The sequence below is a fragment of the Manacus candei genome, unplaced genomic scaffold (genome assembly GCF_025592945.1).
Source record: "Manacus candei isolate 608988 ecotype Guabito, Panama unplaced genomic scaffold, ASM2559294v1 h1tg000152l, whole genome shotgun sequence".
Taxonomy (NCBI): domain Eukaryota; kingdom Metazoa; phylum Chordata; class Aves; order Passeriformes; family Pipridae; genus Manacus; species Manacus candei.
In genome coordinates, this window is record NW_026138200.1 from 315,460 (window position 1) to 336,876 (window position 21,417).

Below are 21,417 nucleotides of genomic sequence, written 5' to 3' on the forward strand. Positions count from 1 at the left end.
ACTCAGAAAATAGGAAGAAAAATATACCAAAATTCCTTTTTTTTTTTGCTTAATTTTTCAAAAGTCTAGTGTGAAGGGCTTGTTAGTACTAAGCAATCACCATTTATCTTTCTCAAAAATTTTTTTTAAATAAACCATAATTGCTTTATTGGGTTAGACACTGTGTGATACAGTTTAATACAAGAACTTAATATGTAGTATATATACTACATTTATTCATTTAATCCATCTTTACTGGTAAGTCTAGATATCATAACTTTGAGGCTCAAATGTACTCTGAGTAATTATATAACTCACACTCCTAAAGAAGCTGGATGTACACACTGTATGTCCAAATTGCTCTAAGTGCCCATTCAAACGATACGGGGCAGGATATTTAAACAGTAGTATAGTGCTTAACTATTGTGAAACATTGCCTTCTCCCTCACTGTTTAAATGCTAGTAGGAATTCTCAAACTTACAAATCTGACGTATTTTATTATTTATTCTAATAACTTTAAAGTTCCCTGAAAAGCAGATATTCTTCTATTCTCTCCTTTTATATATTAGCTTTTACAATTCTGACAGTTATTGCAAAAAATCTATTCAGTGTTTTCACTGGAGTAAGTAAATGGTCTTAACATTTTTGGAGCACTGTACCTTCAGAACTTCAACTGTTTTACTGTAAACTTGTACAAAATATTTACCAAAAAGTTTACCTGGATGATCTTTGAAGTGAAATTGGATTCTAAATGTGCTGCTCTCTCTGCTTCAATGCTTTCTTCCAGTTCCTTTGTTCTCACTGCAGCTGCCTAAAAGTACCATTTTGAGGATATTTAAGTCCAGAGAGATGATAACATGACAAAGTCTGCTCAATTCTGCTCATTCATACAGCAACCTGATACATTTGAACTGCTTGCACTTTGGCACTGTGAAAACCCATACCAAAAATACATATATAAATAATTTTTACATATATAGAATATTAAAGTAATATTTTCTATTTAGGTAAATAAATTGATGTAGCATTATGTTATTGCTGTATTTTTTATACTCAAGAAAACTGCAGCCAGGGTCAGAAAGTGGAAAGATCAAGTTAAATATTCTACCTATTCCCTTACTATTTGCTCACCTCAAGCAACATAACCACACTTTGTATGTTCCAAAATACAATGATGCATCAATCAAGCATTTAAAATTTCATAAATGAGATATGAAGCACAGAGAAGATTCTTCAAAAATATGTTGGATCTGGCACCTGATTTCCAATTAAGGTGCCCAGAACAGAGTGCTTTGCAGCTCTAGACTAGTCACAGTTTCCCTACAACAAAAATTTCTGAACTCTGTAATGTTTTAAAGCACTAAGTCATTGATTTTGGAAAAGTAAAACAAATTAGTAAGTATGTGAGACTTGAACATTTAAAAGAAGAGAAACATTAGCAGATCTTAAAATAAAAGCTCCTGGCAATAAATTAAACTTTATATAATCACATACACAAAAAAAGGAAATACTTTTGAAACTGATATCCATGGAAGACCTATTAAAGAGAAGATCAGCAACAGCGTAAGAGCTTACCAAACCTACTCCATAGTAAGGTCTGTCAAAAGGCTTAAACTTTGTCTCCTGCCATGAATTTTACCTGCTTAACACAATAAAAAAATGCACAAATCCTGCACAAATACTCCCATTGTACTTTCATAACGCTAAGATTATTCTCATAAATAAGAATGTCACCCCAGTCTTCAAAAAGAGGAAGAAGGAGGGCCCAGGGAACTACCTGTCAGTCAGCCTCACCTCAATCCCTGGAATGATGATTGAGTGCTTCATTCTAGAGGCCATGTCTGTCCACACGGAGGACAAGAAAGTGACCGGAGTAGTCAGCATGGATTTATGAAAGGGAAATCATGCTTAAGCAACCTGAATGCCTTCTACAATGGTGCAACTGGCTGGATGGATGAGGGAAAAGCACTGAATGCCATTCACCTGGACTTCAGCAAGGCTTCTGACAGTCTCCCATGACATCATCATAATGCAAACTCTGGAAGAGTGGGCTGGATGACTGGACAGTGAGGTGGACTAAGAACCATCAGAATGGCAGATCCCAGAGGGTTTTGACCAGAGGCTCAAGGCCTGTAACCAACACTGTCCCTCATGGTTCAATGCTGGGCCCATTATTGTTTAACTTCTCCATCAGTGTCTTGGACGAAGGGGCAGATGCCTCCTCAGCAAGTTCACTGATGACACAAAGCCCAGAGGGCTGTGATGCCCTTCAGAAGGACCTCAACAGGTTGGAGAGACGGGTAGAGAACTGCCTGAAAATCAACAAGGGCAAGTGCAGGGTCCGGCACCTGGGACAGAATAACCTCAGGCACCAACACAGTCTGGGGGCTGACCTGCTGGGGAACAGCTCTGCAGAGAAGGACCTGGGGGTCCTGGTGGACAACAATCTGTCCATGAGCCAGCAGTGTGCCCTGGTGGCTAAGACCAACGGGATCCTTAGGAAGAGCACTGCCAGCAGGTCACCAGAGGTGATCCTGCCCCTCTACTCAGCCCTGGTGAGGCCACATCTGCAGTGCTGTGTCCAGTTCTGGGCTCCTCGGTACAAGAGACATGGAGCTCCTGGAGCAGGTCCAGCAGAGGGCCACAAAGATGTTTAAGAGATTGAAGCATCTCTCTTATGAGGAAAGGCTGAGGGAGCTGGGCCTGTTCAGCCTTGAGAAGAGACGACTGAGAGAGGACCTCATCAATGTGTACAAGTATCTGAATGGAGGGTGTCAAGAGGATGGAGCCAGGCTCTTCTCAGCAGTGCTGAGCAACAGGACAAGAAGTAATGGGCAAAAACTGATGCACAGGAAGTTCCACCTGAACACAAGGAAGAAGTTCTTTCCTGTGAGGGTGACCATGCACTGGAACAGATTGCCCAGAGAGGCTGTGGTGTCTCCCTCACTGGAGATATTCAAGAACTGTCTGATCCCTTCCAACCTTACTCATTCTGTGACTCTTTCAAAAATAAATTGCTTAAGACTCTCAATATTGTCTAGGCTCTATTCCTTCTAAACATCCTAATCTGCTTTGACCCTAGTGAAGAATCAGCAAACTACCTCCTGCTTTAGTTTAGAAAGACTCCTTAGCATCCTCCAACAGGTGAACATCTGCCAACAGGATGTTTTTACTCAAAAATAATGCCAGCCTATTAAAAGTGGTCAGTCAACAATAAATATATGTGGATTTCATTTCTTTTTTAAAACATTTAACAACTCCATCTAAAAGTAATTCTATCTAAAGCTTGATGAGAAGATAAAGGAAACAGTGAGGAAGGTACCTATCACAACATTTAGAGTGGGAAATATAATTTTTTAAAAAATTAAACTAAGAAATGGAAACTTCACTGAAAATATTTCACTGCATACTCTAAAGAGCAAAAACATTTTTTTGTCTTTGTCTGGTTTGTTCAAGTGTCTGTTCTTAAAGCAAACACTGAAATGAAAAAAAGTGATTCTACATGTAAAGTTTTCAGGAACAACATACTAATTCAGAAGCTTTGTACCGAATTTGACTTCTAAATATTATTTTATTTCCTGAGCACCTCTCCAAAGTACAACTGTGCCTTCATCTCAGCCTCTCTTCAGCTGAAACCAGAGCTGGAAAACACCATCAAAATGGTTTACTGTCCCCTCAAATGGAACGCCCTAGACTTGTCAGATTTTATCAGTCCAAAGATGAAAAATAAAAAAAGAAATAAGAAATAATAGCTTGAATGAGGGCATATGCAAGAATTAGAAACTGGAGTAATCAGATTCTCTCTAACAGAATGTGTTGGTTTAAAGGTAAACCAGCAGGGGAAATGAACTCAACTCAAAAGAGAGATTATAAGTCAGAATAACAATTTAATAAAATAATACAATAAGTACAATTATACAGACAAACAATTAGTTTTAACCCACAAAGCTCAAATGTATAACCCAGCACCCTGGGGCATGAACAGAGTGGTGTTCTTTGGCCCTCCCCTGAGTCCAAAGTAAAAGGAGAGGGAAAAACCTGTTGGTGAGAGTGCTGTTGCAGTCTGGTTGAAAAGCGGTGGTTGCAGTCTGGTTGAAAAGTGGTGACTGCAGTCCAGTCGAGAGCGGTGATCTGCAGTCTGGTTGAGAGTGGTGATCTGCAGTCTTCCTCTGGATCCCACGAGTGGTTAAAAAGGTCCCAAGACTCCAAGATTATATATTCTCCAGTTCAGGTAGGAATGCTCAGTACTTCCGGGGGGGGGGGGGGGGGCGTTCCTCAAAGGGCGTGAGGACAAAAACACCCTTCTATCTCGCAGGCCTCTTAGCACCTAGTTTGTAGCCTGATGAGTCAGGCTGCTCTGGGCAGAGGGTGCGAATAGTCTATTGACAACAGTTTCTGGGAAATGGCATGGAAGGCTATAGAATACACAGTTTGGCTTACACCCACCCAGTGATGAACTGGGCCCAGCTGTTCTAACTAGGACACAGAACACATAAGGATCAGTTCTTGGTATAGCTTTTTAAAAGTAGTATCTATCTCTTTGAGCTGACATGATGGACACTGAATGCAAGAACAAGCAATGTGGTCCAAAGGAAACACAAACTCTCAAAAATACAGAAACCTCAGTCCTAAGAAAATCCTGAGACAATAAAGGAAGAGAAGCAGGATCAGGCAGACACCTGTAAGAAGTGCCAACACATCACTCCTTTGCTGACTGAAGTATGCAGATCTTTGGTTTGCTTGAGTTGTCACAAGTCACTGAAGAATTAACTTGTAGAATTAGCAGGCGTACAAAAAGAGAAGCACTGGGAAAATTAATGTTTCAGCTACAGACATTCCTGATGATCCCTGGAATAGGAGAAACAGCTCCTATTTGCCAGCAGGACAGTGTGTCTAGCCTACTGTCAAAGAGTTATGACATTAGACACCAACCAAAGAAGAGCCAGGTGCACTTGATAGGTGTCCAATGGAAAGTATTCAAATAGATTCAAGACAATATACACAGAAAAATTATACTAGAAACCAGAAATCAAACTATCTGTTTGACAGGTAAGTATCATTTTACAGATCACACCCCCATACAAAGGCATGAGAAAACTGACTTTTTCAAAACTGAAGTTTCTTCACAAAGCTAGGAATATCAATGCCCAATTCTTGATTTTGAAGTTCCTCTTCTTCTGGAAATTGATTCTTTAAAGTTTTGCCTCACTTTGTTACAATTTTGATTTTTAAAATCTTGTTTAAGTTAGTTCACTGGATCTTCAAAAAACAAAGACCCAGGGAAAGAAATAAAATGTCTTTTCATTCAAGACAAGTCACTGTCAAGGCTCTGACAGAATCTGCCACTAGTTTCTTATATTGTTAGAAGCCAAAGATGAAGAGTAAACTGTATTCTTCCCAAAAGTCTCAGAAGATTACTCATGCAAACCTTAGTTTTATCTTACCAGTATATATACTATACCCCAAAGACTCACATGCTTAAAAGAACTTGCAGAAAAATTACATATGTGAATTAAGGAAGTCATGTAAATGCTGTGTCTGGTGAAGCAATGAATACTCTTTTTCATCTGCTCTATGATTTTTTGCTGAAGCTTATGGTTCACCATACATCTAGCAAATACAAAAACCAAATCAGATATCAGCAAATCAGTGAGAAATTAGTCAGAAAACAAAAACTTCATGAGAGATATTGAACTAGCCATTAGCACATAAGCATTTCTAAGCAATACAGAGTTATTAAATATAAAGAAATTCAGATTTGCTTAGGTTGTTCTAAGGAAAAGATTCTTGGCATTTCTATCCATCAAAGTGCACATCAGCCATAGAACTTAAAACCTGGATTCCAAGCTGTCTGAAGATTCAGCTGGGAAGAACACAGCTGCAACAAAATACTATACAGAAAATCCATTCTACTTTGCTAGTAAGGGTTCAAAAAGGCTCTATTTACATGCACTTCCCTTCACAGTGAGAAGCTACATGCTCCACCAGTGAGAACAATCTATTACACATTCTGTGAGTGAAAGAAAAGTGTCAGGGATGAGACTAGCCTGTAAAGCCATGCTAAAAAATCCAAAAAGAGAAATAGGCAGGAGAGGAGTTCTGTGTTCCTGTCTGACAAACAGAAAGACGGTGGTACCAGAGTCAAACCTCTTTGAATCAAATGAAAGGTAAGAATCAGTATCCTTACTGAATCATGTGTATGAAAAGTTTACACAATGCCTGTCTACAAAAAAGAAGCTGTGAAAAAATAGAGAGCAAGCTTGCAGGTCACAGATATCCAGACCATAAGGTCTCATCTGGGAGTCAAATGAGAATACATTCTGCTTCAATACTGAGAGCTCCCTGTCAGGTCCAAATCCATCTCAATGATGGACCAGAAAGTGAGTTCTCCAATGATTACAAAGCGCTTCCTTATCCAACATCAAAAACATTGGTTATTCAACAAGATTCAGTCATTTGTTACCTTCATGTTCACCTAACAGGATATATGAAAGCAGACATCCTACTTTAGATGTCAGATGCAAACTCATGGAATTTCTAAAGTTTCCTTAGATATTCAAGCTGAGTTGATTTCAGTCTTTATTTTAAGAACAAAGATATCTGGGATCAGTTTCCATAACAGCAGAGACAGAATTGTGACTTTTGAGAAACTGTAAATATATGTGACTAAGAAAAATTCAACGCCAGCCTTAAAACTTGTGGGCAACCATGCTATATGTTTAATCTAATCTCTTAGCTTCAGTTGCTTTTTCCAGTGTCCTGTTGTATATCAATGCTAATGTGGTTTCTAGGAGACATTTTCTGCATGTTAACAGTTTGCAAACTATCCTTTGTGGCTTCCACTTTTCTCAGCCCCTAGCACTTGCTCCAAGTATGCAATATTTGTGAATACTGGTGTACTCCATACTGAAAGTGTAATTCAGTATCCTATATTTGTGCAATACCACATTTGCTCTTTGATGTTTGCATTTACATAAAAATATGCTTTATCAGATAAGCAACAAAGAAAACAATGGGGAGGAAAAGTACATTTACAGCATGTTTGGATACAATAATCAAAGTAATTTTTCTCTTCTCTGCTTCTATTTAGACCACTTCTGCAAGATGTTTCAGTTTCATTTCACTAAAAAGTTATCAGGATACTTACACTTTCCCAAAGCTGAGGTCCAACATCTATGCGAAATACTCAGCCAAGATAAAGTTTTAAGTTAAGAAGACACACATGTACTTATATCTGGATCATCATCCACCCACTCTATGCTTCCATATTCAGAATAAGATATTCCTACTTAAGAGCATTTCACTATACTCATAACTCAAACCAGGGGGTCTAAACACATCTCTGGGAGATGTGCCAACCACTTCTACCTAGTGTTAGAAATGCTGATGCCTCTTGATTGTGGTAAGGTGGAGCCATCTCCTGTTTGGAAAATAAACAACCTTAACTATAAGTTACTTGAATGCAAACAATTCTTAACTACTGAAGTAAATGTTCTTTCAGCCTGACCTAGTGTGGCTAACCCTCACTATACACATTTCCTGTACCTGAAGTCTAGAGAAACATGTCTCAGTGACAGAGTAGCCATGCTTGACCTGCACAACACTGGATAAATAAGTATGCTGGTCTGGAAGCTTCAAGTTAAGCCATATGCCTGACTTTAGGTTAAGGAGTAAAACCAATTAGGACTGCTAAATTGATACAGTTCGGTTGCCTTTGGATAAAATACAAGTTCATTCCAATCTGCTACTGAGCTGCAGTTGGAGAAGCCATCTGAACTGCTCTCCCTTTCTACAGTACAGTACCTTTCTACAGCCCAGGATGTTGGGTCTCTGGGCTGCAAGTGCACATTGCTGGGTCATGCTGAGCTTCCCCCTGAGTCTTTCTCCACAAGGCAGTTCTCGGTGCATTCTCTTCCCAGCCTGTATTTGTACTCAGGGTTTCCCTGACCTAGGTGCAGGACCTTGCACTTGGCCTTGTTGAACTTCGTGAGTTTTACACAGGCCCGCTTCTCAGGCCTGTCAAGGTCTCTCTGGATGGCATCCCTTCCCTCACGTGTGTTGACCTCACCACAGAGCTTGGTCTCATTGGCAAACTTGCTGAGGGTGCACTCAATCTCACTGTCCATGTCGCCAGCAAAGAAGTTAAACAGCACTAGTCCCAACCCCTGGTCAACAATTGGTCTCCACTTGGACATTAAGCTGTTGACCATAACCCTTTGAGGGCAACCATCCAGCCAATTCCTTATCTACCAAGTGTTCCATCAAAGCGATATTTCTCCATTTTAGACACAAGGATGTTGTGTGGGACAGTGTCAAATGCTTTGCACAAGTCATTATGTCAGTGAGCTTGTTGCTGGAGAAATACAAACTTTGGAGCCACCACAGAGATACCACTACGAAAGCTGCAGTGCTTAGAATCCTCCAAGTATGCAGTATTATATATTTATAAATATATATAGAAAGAGAGAGAGTATAGTTTTATATATATATGTATTATAAGTAAACTACATACTAAGTGTGTAGTAACTAATATAGTCATACTATATACAGTCACAGTAGCTAGAATTTCTAGATGCCAGTTGTGCATTGAGGAGACACTAGAATGCAGAAGATTAAGGATAGGGGTAAGCCACCAAGAAGTGTGTAGAAGACAACAAACGCTAGTTTAAAGTTTAACCAGCAGTACTGTCAACTGACTAAGGAATGTGTCCTCTCTTGCACTGCTTAGAGCTTTTGCAAGTTGTTCTGATGAAAACCATAACATACTTGAGCGTGCAGTTCATGGTGGAATTATAGCAACAAGGAGAAAAAAGAAAAAGCAGGTCTGCAGGTTTTGGGGGTTTTAGTTTTGTTTTCAGCTGAGACCTAAATTTCTTGTTTCATTGACTTAGATACAGTAAGAAATAAACCCACAGCCTCAAAGTATTGCTTGTACATACACCTCATGCAAATATGGACCATCACCCAAGTCTTTGTTGCAGTCATCTCTCCATCATACCAGCATTACCAAGATAATACAAGAACACATATTTCAGCAGGACATGAAAAGCTCAATATATAACAGAAGGTGGGGGGGGAGCAGAAAAGGAATGTGAAAGCTAAGGGAATGGTCTTTAACTGGTAACTAAGAGTCACAGAAATATGACAATGTACTCAGTCTCAGATATTAAATGGACCAAGTTATGGGACATTTTTCAGGCTTCATGAGAAAGACTTAAAAACTTTGGGACCTTGAGTTCAGCTTACTGCGAGTTGGTAGCCTCAAACACATAAAACAAACAATAGGAAGTCATTACATTTTTCTGAACAAGGCAAAGAGTTTGAAATTTATTAACTAATAATTCTGTTTCTCATGGTAAAATCCACATTCTCATTGCAAAACTACTTTCCCACCCAGCTTTTTGTCTGGACACATCACAAGAAAAACTATTTTTATATAAAAATTACTCTATATTTCCCAAGAATCATCATTAGGTATGGAGCTAAAGGCTAAAATAAAAGACACTGGTGCTGGGAAATTGATTATAATAGATAGTAGTATCTTGATGAGTTCAATAGAATTAGATCAATAATTTCTCTGGCTACTGAATCTTAGCCTAAAGAGGCAGAATGATATTAAGGTTCACATTCTCAATTTTTCTAGCACAGTATGTTTTCTATTTCAGAAGGACTCCATGTCCATGCAATGGCATGGCATGTTGGTATCACAAACTGGCAAACTGGAAAGCTAGCAGGTTAGGCAACAGGTGCATCAACAGCTGTCTTTCAACTGAAGAGTCCACTAAAACTTTCTATTACTCTTTCTCTTCATTTCTGACTTCAGAAACTAGACATTTCCTCTTTTAGATCACAATCAGAATAATGCTTGAAGGGTAAAATCAGAACAATATTTTGAAAGAAGAAAAAAATAAACAAGAAAAAACCCAACAGGGCGCAGGCAGATTTTTTTCACATTCCCATCTTTATAATAGCCTATTGGATATAACTCTTCACAAGAGTGCCATCGTACAAAAGGAAAGAGTTTTAAATTTAACATTTCCTTTAATTACCGAAAAAGAAGTATTCTCCCCTTGATTTCTCCCTTATATCCAGCAGAGGGTAGTAAAAGAACAGTTTTGTGAACTCCAAAGAGTTCATTACTTATCAAGTAGCATATAACAAAAGATTTTAAGATTGGCTTTTAAGTAGAATTACACCGCTCATCACACAATCACTTTGAGACGTTTGCTGCTATCATCAAGAAATTAAGCACAAATTTGCTAACCAAATCACCATTAACACAAGGTACTCTGCGTGGAAATTGAAGATGTCTCCTATATCTATCAATTTCAATCCACAAGCTAAAAATTCTATGAAGAGAGAGAAAGAAATACAGGGCTACTTCATGAAAAAACTTATACCATTCTGTCCGGGGTGTACTACTTCAAGGCTTCTGTATCTGAATGGAAATCCAGCTCAGATACAGATATCATGACCCGCTTAATGGATGAAGGCAAGGTCATGGATGTTATCTATTAAAACTTCAGCAAAGCCTTTGACCTCATTTTCCAAGCATTCTGCTGGAGAAACTTGCTGCTTGTGGTGTAGACAGGTGCAGTCTTCACTGGGTAAAGAACTAGCTGGATGGTTGGGCCCAGAGGGTGGTGGAGGATTGAGTTATATCCAGTTGACATCCAGTCACCAGTGTGACTGGTCCCCAGAGCTCAGTACTGGGGCCAGTTCTGTTTAGTGTCTTATCGATGTTCTGAATGAGGGGATTGAGTGCACCCTAATTCAGTGTGCAGATGAAAACAAGTTCAGCAGGCGTGTTGATCTGCTGGAGAGTAGGAAGACTCTGCAGAGGGGTCTGGACAGGCTGGATTGATAGACTGAGGCCAGTGGTATGAGGTTTAACAAGGTAAAGTGCTGGGTCCTGCTCCTGGGTCACAAGAACCCCATGCAGTGCTACAGGTTGGGGAAGAGTGCTGGAAAAAAAGCCTGGCAAAAAAGGACTTATGGTGCTGGTCAACTGCAACTGAACATGAGTGTCCAGGTGGCCAAAAAGGCCAGTGGTATCATGGCTTTTAGAAAAAACAGTGTGGTCAGAAGGACTAAGGGAGTGATCATCCCCCCGCAGTCAGCACTGGTGAGGCTGCACCTTGAATCCTGTGTTCAGTTTTGGACCCCTCACTACAAGAAGGACACTGAGGTGCTGGAATGAGTCCAGAGAAGGGCAATAAAGCTGGCGAAGGGTCTGGAGCACAAGTCCTATTAGGAGCAGCTGAGGAAGCTGGGAGATCCTCTCATGCTTCCATGTGAATGGAAGCTGGAGAAAAGAAGGTCCAAAGAAGACCTTATCGCTCTCTACAACTACTTGAAATGTGGGTGTAGTGAGGTGGGGGTCGGTCTCTTCTCCCAGGTAATAATTGACAGGATGAGATGACATGGTTTCAAGTTGTTCCAGGGGAGGTTTAGATTAGATATTAGGAAAAAATTCTTCACAGACGGGGTTGTAAAGCATTAGAACAGGTTGCCCAGCGAAGTGGTAGAGTCACCATCTACAAAGTTATTATTGTAGGCCCTTTCAGACAGTTACACACATGCAATTTCCTTTTGAGATGGTAAAGTGAGATGCAATCTGACAAAAGCATATGTATTGAAGTCTCACATAGTCTTCTTTATTTGATTCAGAAATTTGTGATAATTTGCTAAAACTTTCAAATGCAAGACGCTTCTTCACATACTTTTCCTTAATCACTGCTTAAATAGCTATACTTACAGTAAGTACCACAAGACTCATTTTTCTGTAGACTGAATATGTTATTTTCTCATGGCATTATTAAGAGATTCAGAAAGTTAAAATAATTTAACAAAAATAAAGAAGCAAAGAAAATATTTTATCAGATTATGGGTTAATAGGTAACATTCCCTGATATGACCATCTCTGGGGTATAGCAGTTGTACATTTTCAAAAAACTGAGTGCTGTCTTTTCAAATTTACAGATGGTGGGTACATTCAATCAAAATATTTAGAAAGATAAATAATTTGCTGCCTTGCTCCTCCTCCTTTCAGCTTATGATTCCTATGTTAGTATACTAAAAGCCACGAAGTCACAAGAAGAGCCCTTATTCGAGTATTTGGAAGTAAAACTCTTTGTTTTTTAAAAGGGTCATTGGAACCCGCCAGCACGCAGCACTTTCCAGCTGAAGGCAATTCCACCTAGGCCAATATGTATAGATCACAATATATGACAGTAGATTTCCAGTAGAACTCTTTGAGGGCACAAAGGTCTACCTTAATGGTCAATAAGTCAGTGGTTTTAGCTGATGAGCTTTGATCTTCCCTGTAGGAATTTTCTTTTGTACTTCAGCTTCAAAGCAGGACTCTACCTACCTAGAAATCAATGCTTTAAACACTTCTTTTGCCTTTAAGAGAAAAACAACAGAAAACAAACACTGCTGAAAACTATGTCACTTGTTACTTTAAGGGTTCCTAAAATTCTGCAAGTGATAGTTCCTTAAAATTCATTGCAGAAAATATTTAAATATGTCTTAGTAGAAAACATACATAAGGATAAAGAATCATCCAGTCACTATACTTTTCTGCAATGACAAATGTTCTACCAAGAAAGTCTTGATCCAGACTGTACATACAGATAACATAGACATTACAAAGCCTCTAAGTGGACAAACAAAATGTTGAAACCTAGGAGAAAACTAGCAGTTTATTATAAGGAGCACGCTTACAAGATATTATTCTCAAAGACTTGAGACTTCTCAGCAATAGATGTCACTCAACAGACAGGAAAACTAAAACTACCTGTAGCAGTTAACTCTAGATAAGAAGAGGCTAATGTAACACCACTGTGATCTTCCAGTATGCTATTCCCTCACCTAGCACATCATCTAGTAATTTTCTCAGCTTCAGCAGATTCTCCACTGCAAATCCAATAAACCAAAAAGACAAGATAGACAAATTAAGAGGTCAGGGGAAATGTACAGACTTCCTGAAGTAAAGTTAGCCTTGTTTTCATGTTTACATAAAACTTTTCCCATCTGCTGTTCAAACACCAGTCTCAAGTCAGGTTCACAGTATAAGTGGCATTCACCTCTTCAGCCTTTTCTGCAAAACCAATGTTCAACATTTTCTTCATCAAGTAGACAGAATTCATAGCCTAACTGGAAGGTTCCATCCCTCAAAAATCAAATTGTTCAGTGTCAATGCCTGTTGAGCCTAATAGCAATAGTGAAAAAGCCTTACTTCGAGTTCCTTTTTAAGTTGCTTCTCTCGTTCAGTGCTGCATTTAAGTTCACGGGCCTGGCATCTCAGCACCTCCCTACAGCCACTGTGTTCCACCTCCACATCTCTCAATTTCTTGCGTATATTTTGCAGTTCATTATTCAGCTCCTAGGAAAAAAATAAAGCATTCTGAGATACCTTTTCCAACATAAAGTATTATAGCAGAAGGGTCAAAAGAGGAAAGCCAACTGCCTCAGAACAAGTTATTAAAATAATACACCAGCACAAGCCAGCAGAACCACTTGCCCAACAGCAGATGTGCTCACAGGTAATGTGTTGGCTCAAAACTCACTATGAACATGACCTTCTGCGGTAATACTAAAATCAGAGCCAATTCTCCATAGGAAATTTTTCTCTAACAGAGTACAAGGCTGCTGTTCCAATCTCTTCTCTCTCCCAGTTCAATAGTAATGATGGAGAGGGAAACAGTTAAGTGCATTTGATGACATGAAACTTAGGGACAGAAGCTCTATTTTGTTCTTATTTTAACTGTTAGAACTTCAAATCAAATCATTTATTGAAAGTTACTTCCATAAACAAATTTCTGCTATTCTGTGAAGGACTTTTCTGCCTACAAACTGAATTACTTAAAAAATGACATACATGAACTACAAAGTTCTCAAAAGAATAAAATAACTAAGCTGTTCCCCACCACAATTTCTGCTTTTGGAAGCTGAACCAAGCTACAAGTTGGTGTAAGTACCAACACTATTGCACTCAGTAGCACTGCTACAAAATCCTCATTCACACCACAACACATGCGGAGGAAAGTAGCCAAATAGTGAACCTCAGTAGTCTGGTATATATTTCAGTTGGAGGTCCCAGAAGTCTCAAAAAGAATAGCTTTGTTCTAGTGGACAGGAGTAAGTTTTTCCATAACTAGCATTAGAAACAAGCTATAAATCTAATGACTCAGCTGAAGGACCTCTGGAGAGCCAATTTGTTAAAATTACTTTCTGCGCAAAACACAGGAAGATTACCATAAGTCCTCCTGTTCATTTACTCCTACCATTTATCATGGCAAGAGAAATTTTGTGAAAATAAACCAGTTGGTCTGTAAATTCTGCTATTACTCTTACATCACATAATTTTGTCCCTGGAAATTACTAATCATAAGGTATCTGCAGAGTGGGGAGGAGAAAGAGAAGAAAATGAATTATTCATAAAGAATGATTCTTTGGAAGATTGAAGTTTGACAGAACCATGTTTATATATGAAGATCAAAGAAATATAAGTCTTTTCCAAAGTTTGGAAAACGAATTTTGGAAGTTCTTTCCGACTGAAGGTAGAATGTTTTGGCCACTCAAACACGACAAAAAGAGAATCATAACTCCCTTATTAACACAGTGCTAAGTGTTACTAACTACTAAGTGAAGAAAATAAGTTTGTGAGGGTTTTTTTCATGTGCAGGTACTATGTCACAATTTTTCTGGCATTCTCTGGAAAGGTAACAAGGAGCATGCATGTGGATTAAAAAATGTAAACCTCGGTAAATCAAAATATTGCAAAAATAGTCTATCTGCATATGGATTAAATTTAAGCTAATCCTCTAACTTTGCCTGTAATATCAAGAAATGAAGAGGCTTCTTCCCAGCAGCATGCTAAAAAAATTACTTTCACTGAAATATACAACTACTCCCACTTTTACCACATTGGAAAGATACAGAAATAGTAATCTCTTTAGATTTATCTTCCACATACTAAAAAAAGTGAGCTGAGAAAAGTGCACATGAAATAAGTAATACATAGCTTGCTGGAAAATACTACATCAAGACTTTAAAACATTTTATACTGGAAATGTATTTAACACTAGCAGCCTAAAACTGACAAAAATACTGCACCAAGTTTTTTGAACAAGTCAACATGACTTGTAGAATTTCAGAATTGTAAAGTCTATGAACTTTCCAGATGTGGTATGACTGTGTCAGACTATTCCAGCAGTCACCTGCACTTAGGAAGTTCAAAGAGAAACATACTTCACCATGTAAAAAAAACCCCGTTATACATACATGTATATCTGCACGTCACATACTTTCTAGACACATCTGCTTATGAAAAACATGCCTTTTTGTTTGCTTTTTTTTAAAGTGTGTATGAACAACACAACCGCACAAATAGGCTAAGGAAAAACTGAGCGCTTCTGGGAAGGAGTATTATATCCTGATTAACCACAAGATGATGCTATTGCACTTACTATTGAACCCCAACACTTTTTATCATGTACTGGACAGCACGTTAAGCACGCTCAACAGAGCACAATACAAACCTGCCGGAGAGCAGAGACGATTACTTTTCCTCCATATCATAGAGACAAATTTTAGTAGGTTAAGCTGACTTCATTTCCACGCCTACCTGAGCATTTTCATAGCCAAGTTCAGATTCACAGTTCATAAAGTGCATCTTTGCCAACCAGGATTTGTCATACATACTTAGAATCTCACTTCTAAGTACATAGTAAGACCACAATTAAATCTACTTTTATCTAGCTTTCATTTCTTAACTCAAAATAACTATAAATGATTTTAAACAGGACTGTAAATACACAACACATTTGAAGTCATAATTTATAAACCCCTCCTTTCAGATCTTGCCTTAAAACAGTTGAGGAATCAGCACACAGTACTTTTGAAATACACATAATTAAGGGATTCTCTCTGCCCTGTCTGTCGTAAGAGCTGCTTCTACAGGTGCCAGATAGAATCTGACCAACAGCACCATAACATAATACAACAGGTAAGTCTGATGTCAGAAACTGGCTATCAAGCTGCCAGGTAAGGGTGGTTTAGTGTCATTTGGGAAGACTATTTGGTACTATCCCCAGCTTGGAGCTGACTGGGCAGGAAGAAAGCAATCAGAAAATTTTCTACTGCTTGACCAGTGCCCAGACCAACTGGCACAAGTTTGTCACATTTTAAAAGGTGCTGTAAAAGAAAAGAATTTATAAAATTGATCTTTTAGAAGCAATCTGTTCTCTGCATCCATTATGTAATATAAATGTCTGTCAGCCTTAACAGAGCCTTTGCACTAAACTTCTTTTTATGAAGGATACCTACAGCTGAATACATTCTAGCTTTCCCTCAGAGGGTATTATTACATAGCTAATATACCATGTATTTCACTTGTCATTTAAACAGACAAAAATTATTAAAGTACATTGGTATCATTGTTTGTGTCCCTGTGGAGGAGGTAAAAGTTAGGTATGTTAAGTCAGCACTTCCATACTACAATACTACTTGATTTCTTGGAAACATATTTCAGTTTCGAATAGCTTGACTGTATTAAAAAAAAAGTTTATACCTTTATTACTTTTTACACATTTAACATCTGATTTATACATATCAGTGCAATACAATTTTGAAAATTACTTTTTTCAGGAAATACGATGAAATTAACTATGTGAAGAACAAAAACCGACAGTCTAAAATAGATCTCTTAGTATTAGGTAATTTTTATCTAACCAAATGGCAGGGTTTCCAACAATGGTTATTTTTCATACGTGGTATGGAGCGAATAATGTACAATGCTCAGCTGGAAATCCTGTCACCATTGTTCAGGTTCTCTGAAAGTATGTAGTCTTCGTATTATACAAATGATTTTCATATTCATAGGCTATTGGATATCAGACTCGGGGAAGTAACAGGGAAATTGAGTCAGTGGGTGTTGGGTGTCCCTGATGTTACTAACTCAGCATTACATGACAGTGCAAATGGACCCTGCACTGGTACCTTCGTTTAGGGGTTTACCATCAAAATCAGCCACAACACTTTTCATCAAAGCAAGAAAGACTGTGACACACTAAGTATAACTTTCTAAGGCTACATACTTCAGAAATATTCTGCAGTATTTAGCTATTTGGGGGATTTTTTCCTAAATCAGAAAGACCTCAACCCACTACAAACCTCACATCAACAAAGTTCCAGCCATCATCTCATGCAACTTTCCAACAATTAATATCATACCAGCAAAATCCTTTCTACTTCATTTCTTTCCTTAAGAAGGAATATGTATTCATTGTTGTAAATTCTGCTGATATCATCCTTTGCCCTTGAAAGTCTTTGTTGTTCTTCTTCCCACTTCTGCTGAGCATTATGAAATATTTTCTCAGTCTCCATCGCTTTCTGCTGAAGGTTTTCATTGAGTACTATTGTTTACAGAAAAAGAGAAACAAAAAGTACAAGTAGCTCTGCAAAGCATGTCCAGAAAAAAAAGTATGATGATCATCAGTTCTTCAGTGTACTGTGATATCCTGTGATATACTGGAATATTAACACTTCCAGCACTGGAGAGCACCACCTTCATTACAAACAAACTATCAAATTTTGTGTTCCTATAGCATCTTTCACACAAGGAGATAGGAATATTTTAGAGATTTTTACAAATTAAAACTCTTCTCCTCTTGGAAAGGAATAAAAACTTGAGATAACTCTTTCAAGTGACCTCTCTATAGCATGGAGGATTTATTTTCAGATGTCTACATTTGGCCAGCTTATTTCCAAATGTAATGTTTGATGCAGATGTTAGTCTGTATCAGTTAAATTTGAGCTCAATTTAAGTGACAGTAAAGACAGGCACCTGCTCCATGCAAGGGAGGTAAACCCAAGACATGTTGGGCTAGCAAGCAAAGGTTTAGCTTTTCCAGTGAAACTTATAGCTGTGCAAGAGATCTGAATCTTCAGCCCAGCTTCTGTGAAAGCTCAAATGCCAGGGGAAGCTTCATTACCTGCAGGAAGTTTTATAGGAGCTTTGCTTAATTTTACTAACTGGCTTTCAGATGAAAATACTTTGTATTGGCCTTTCATTTTACTGAACACAACTAACTACACTGGCAATTAAGTGATCACCACTTTCTAACAGATTTTTATCTCAAATTCATCCCAGCTTTCTGAAATTTCTTCCTAGTCAGAGAAGAATGAAAAGAACAGAAGAGGTACGTTAAGACAACACAGAGAGTCAGTGGACACAACAATAGGAAAAGACTGTCGTATTCAATGAGAATGGCAGAAAAACAATTTGGAGAAATACTGAAGAGGACAAGGCATAAATGAGGCATTCTGTCTAAGAAGCTTTGTTGGGGTCACATCAAAGCACCACATGAGGTGAGAAAGGTTCCAAGTGACCAAGGAAAAGAAACTAAAGGATTAAGCACAATGATGATTTGAGGTTTTTTGCACTTGTCACAGAAACAAAAAGTTTGAGAAATTTTGACCAATGGAATTTACTGTCAGTTGACAGATTATAATTCTTGGCTATGGTACTGAAAGAAACTAACACACTGTAGTGGTTTGGATCTTGTTTTCCCCCAGAGGCTAAGAAAAGTGGTAGACCCCAAGGGGTGGAAACCCCTGGAAGTTTTGAAGTTCGGTCCAATGGGTGCTCCTGCAAAAAATGTAAACATATCACAAGCACGGGAAGAGATGAGTTGTAGTTTGGTTGTTGAGGAATGGTAGTCATGTTGTAGAGCCACGAGGAAGGGGCTCTGAGCCCCTTGGGGCCTCTGGGGCCCCCCAGCTCCGGTTGGGGGCTACAGGGACATGGAACAGTGTTAGTAGCTATGAACTGGGGGATGGTTCTTCACTGTGAGCAGAGCAGCAGCAGCGGCAGCAGAAGCAACACTGGCCAGAGAAGGTGGCAGAGAGCCAGGAGAGATAAGATGTGGCAGAGGCATTACAGCCAAGCAGGAGACACACAGTGTTGTTCCAAGAAAGAGAGCTAGCAGCAGAGAGACAGAGTTTGGGGTAAGAACTGTACCACACCCCCCAAAACTCCTTTGAGACCTCCTGGAAGGAAGAAGATGATGGACTCTTGCTTGAAAGAGCCTCGAAGTGCGACACGCACTGCAGAAAGGAGCTAGAGAGCTCCGAGAGGAATGCAGAGGGGGTGACCTTGGCTCCCCCCTCGCACTGCTGCCAAGGTGGCAGCCTGGAGGCAGGGCACAGAAGCCCTGCAAGGAGCTTGAATCTCCTGGAGATACCAGACCGTCACGAAGCCCCCTGTGCTCGTGATATGACCGTGGTGGAACGACCTTGTCTGGGGTTACGTAGCCCACGGAAGACCCCTTTGCCTGCGTCAAGGGGCCGAGGGAGCTTGGATACCTCCCTCGTGAGTGCTGGCAGAAATCCAGCTGTCAGCTGCTGCATGTGGAGACGACAGACAGAGCGCTGCCTTAGAAGATTCTCCTGCTTTTGAGACTGGAAGGGATCTGTCCTTCTTTCCCTCCTGGACTTTTATTTGGAGGGGAGAAGAGATCTGATCCATTGTAAATACTATATGTCATGGTAGAGATAGTTGTTGATCGTGTGTATAATGTGTTATAATATTTATTTGTACAGTCATTGTAATATATTCCCTTTCCCCCATTCTGAGTCAGGCATGTTTTGTCTGGAAAAAAACATCTCACATTAGGTTAAGATGTGGAAGGGGGCTAGGACTAGGGGATTGGATTTTGGGGCTATCTCAAACCATGACACACACACACATATACACACATCCATTCAAGAAAACATCCCTTGTCTCTGCAAAACCCCTCCTACACCCTTTTTGTTCACCAGTCCCCTCACCACATGTTAGCCCAGTCCCTTCATGAAGGTGACAGGCAACATAGCAGACTGGGGTCACTGTGCTGTGGTTCCTCCATCAGCATCAGTCCCTTTTGAGTCCTGCCTCTTGGTGCTGGCATGGCACTACTCACTTCTAAATTGGTAAGGAAATTATCAGTAGAGTGAGCATGCACAGAAAGAAAGAGCTTTTCTCTAGGTGAGAAACTAGCAGTTCAAGTCTTCAGCTTGCAATCACAGAGAAATTTCCAAAGGAAAAAAAATTCTTCCAGTTTGCAATCCATTAGATTTGTATATATCATGTGTTTCTCCAAAGGAGTGAAAGTTCAGCCTTCCAATTATTTTAAAAACAATTGGTACTTTTACTACTTGTAAGATTCAGAATCTGCTTCCATTCTTGGAAGGTTAAAATCTTCAAGAGTAGCGCTCCAAACTCCTCATTGAATATCAAAGGTTCATCAAACTCACAAATTCACCTCTTGTACTAGATTAAAAAGATACTATACCAGTTTAGGTAACTAAAAATGCACCTCACTTACTTGTAAGAATGAGAAATCTCTCTCTGTTTGAGGAGTATGAAGGAAATCTGAGTTTCTGAATATGAAAGTGCTAGGAAAAAAAAAGCCTAGATAAAATCATTCCTTTCCACATACTACTGTCACCACATGTATTACCTTTAAAAAGAGAAACAAAGATGACAAGAAGAAAATAAACCAGATAAGAACAATGAAAAGCGTGAAACATTTGAAAAGATGAAAGAAAATAGCAGTATGAGGAGAACTTCTGGAAGTAAAGCTGCTGCAAATATGCAAACAAATTAAGAGGAATGGATTTTTTTCTTTCTTTCTTTCTTTTTTTTCCCCTGAAATGGAAAAGGAAGGACTACTGGGCATGGAGATAACCATGATGTGGAGATAGTCAAATCAATCATGATTAAAGCTCTGCATATAGACACACAGGAAGGAATAACAGAAGGTAAGGAGCAAGAGGTAAAAAAAGGTCTGGCACGTTAGTTTTAATCCACATATGAGACAGGAATTTTGTAAACTCTTATGAGTTTTCAAAAGCAGATGGATAAAAGATAGGAAGGGTAAGAGAGATCCAAGAAAAAGAGCAGTAACTAGAAAATTTAATTAAGTCCCTGATTCTCACTTATCTTACTGACTTGGAACTGATTTAGCCTTTATCCCATCTTTGCTTCTTTGAAACTTACCTTGCAGTTCCACAAGTTTGTTTTTCGCATCACTTAACTCTTCTTCTGCAGTACACATTTTCAGATGGGCATCTTTTCTTGCAACTGCCAATTCATACTCCAGACTTTGTCGAATGGCCTCTCCTCTCTCAAATTCCGACCGTAATTTGATTATCTGGCTTTCATACTTGGACACCTAGAAAATAAATTTCTTTCAGAAAACTGGCAAAAATGTTCCTGTGAAAAACTGCGAAATGTTACAGAAATACACCTACAGAATATTTTTAAAAGATATTTTGAATCCCATTCACAACTGCCATCTATTTCCACTTGAATTTGAAATATACTCATGCAACTGCATATTTATGCCCATTTTGATACTTCTATTGGTTTCATGCAAACTGATCCTATT

At 38.9% G+C, this 21,417-nt stretch overlaps 1 protein-coding gene across 2 annotated transcripts in view; it reads right to left on the minus strand.

Moving 5' to 3' along the window:
• CCDC171 (coiled-coil domain containing 171) overlaps nt 1–21,417 on the minus strand; it is a 146,764-nt gene that overhangs the window by 119,169 nt on the left and 6,178 nt on the right. For both annotated transcript variants that reach the window (XM_051772315.1, XM_051772314.1), the window contains 4 exons: nt 21,027–21,201; nt 17,219–17,400; nt 13,221–13,367; nt 699–791 (listed from right to left, as the gene is read on the minus strand). In XM_051772315.1, coding sequence (XP_051628275.1) covers nt 699–791; nt 13,221–13,367; nt 17,219–17,400; nt 21,027–21,084 — 480 coding nt within the window. In that variant the 5' untranslated portion in view covers nt 21,085–21,201. The remainder of the gene's footprint in view (nt 1–698; nt 792–13,220; nt 13,368–17,218; nt 17,401–21,026; nt 21,202–21,417) is intronic.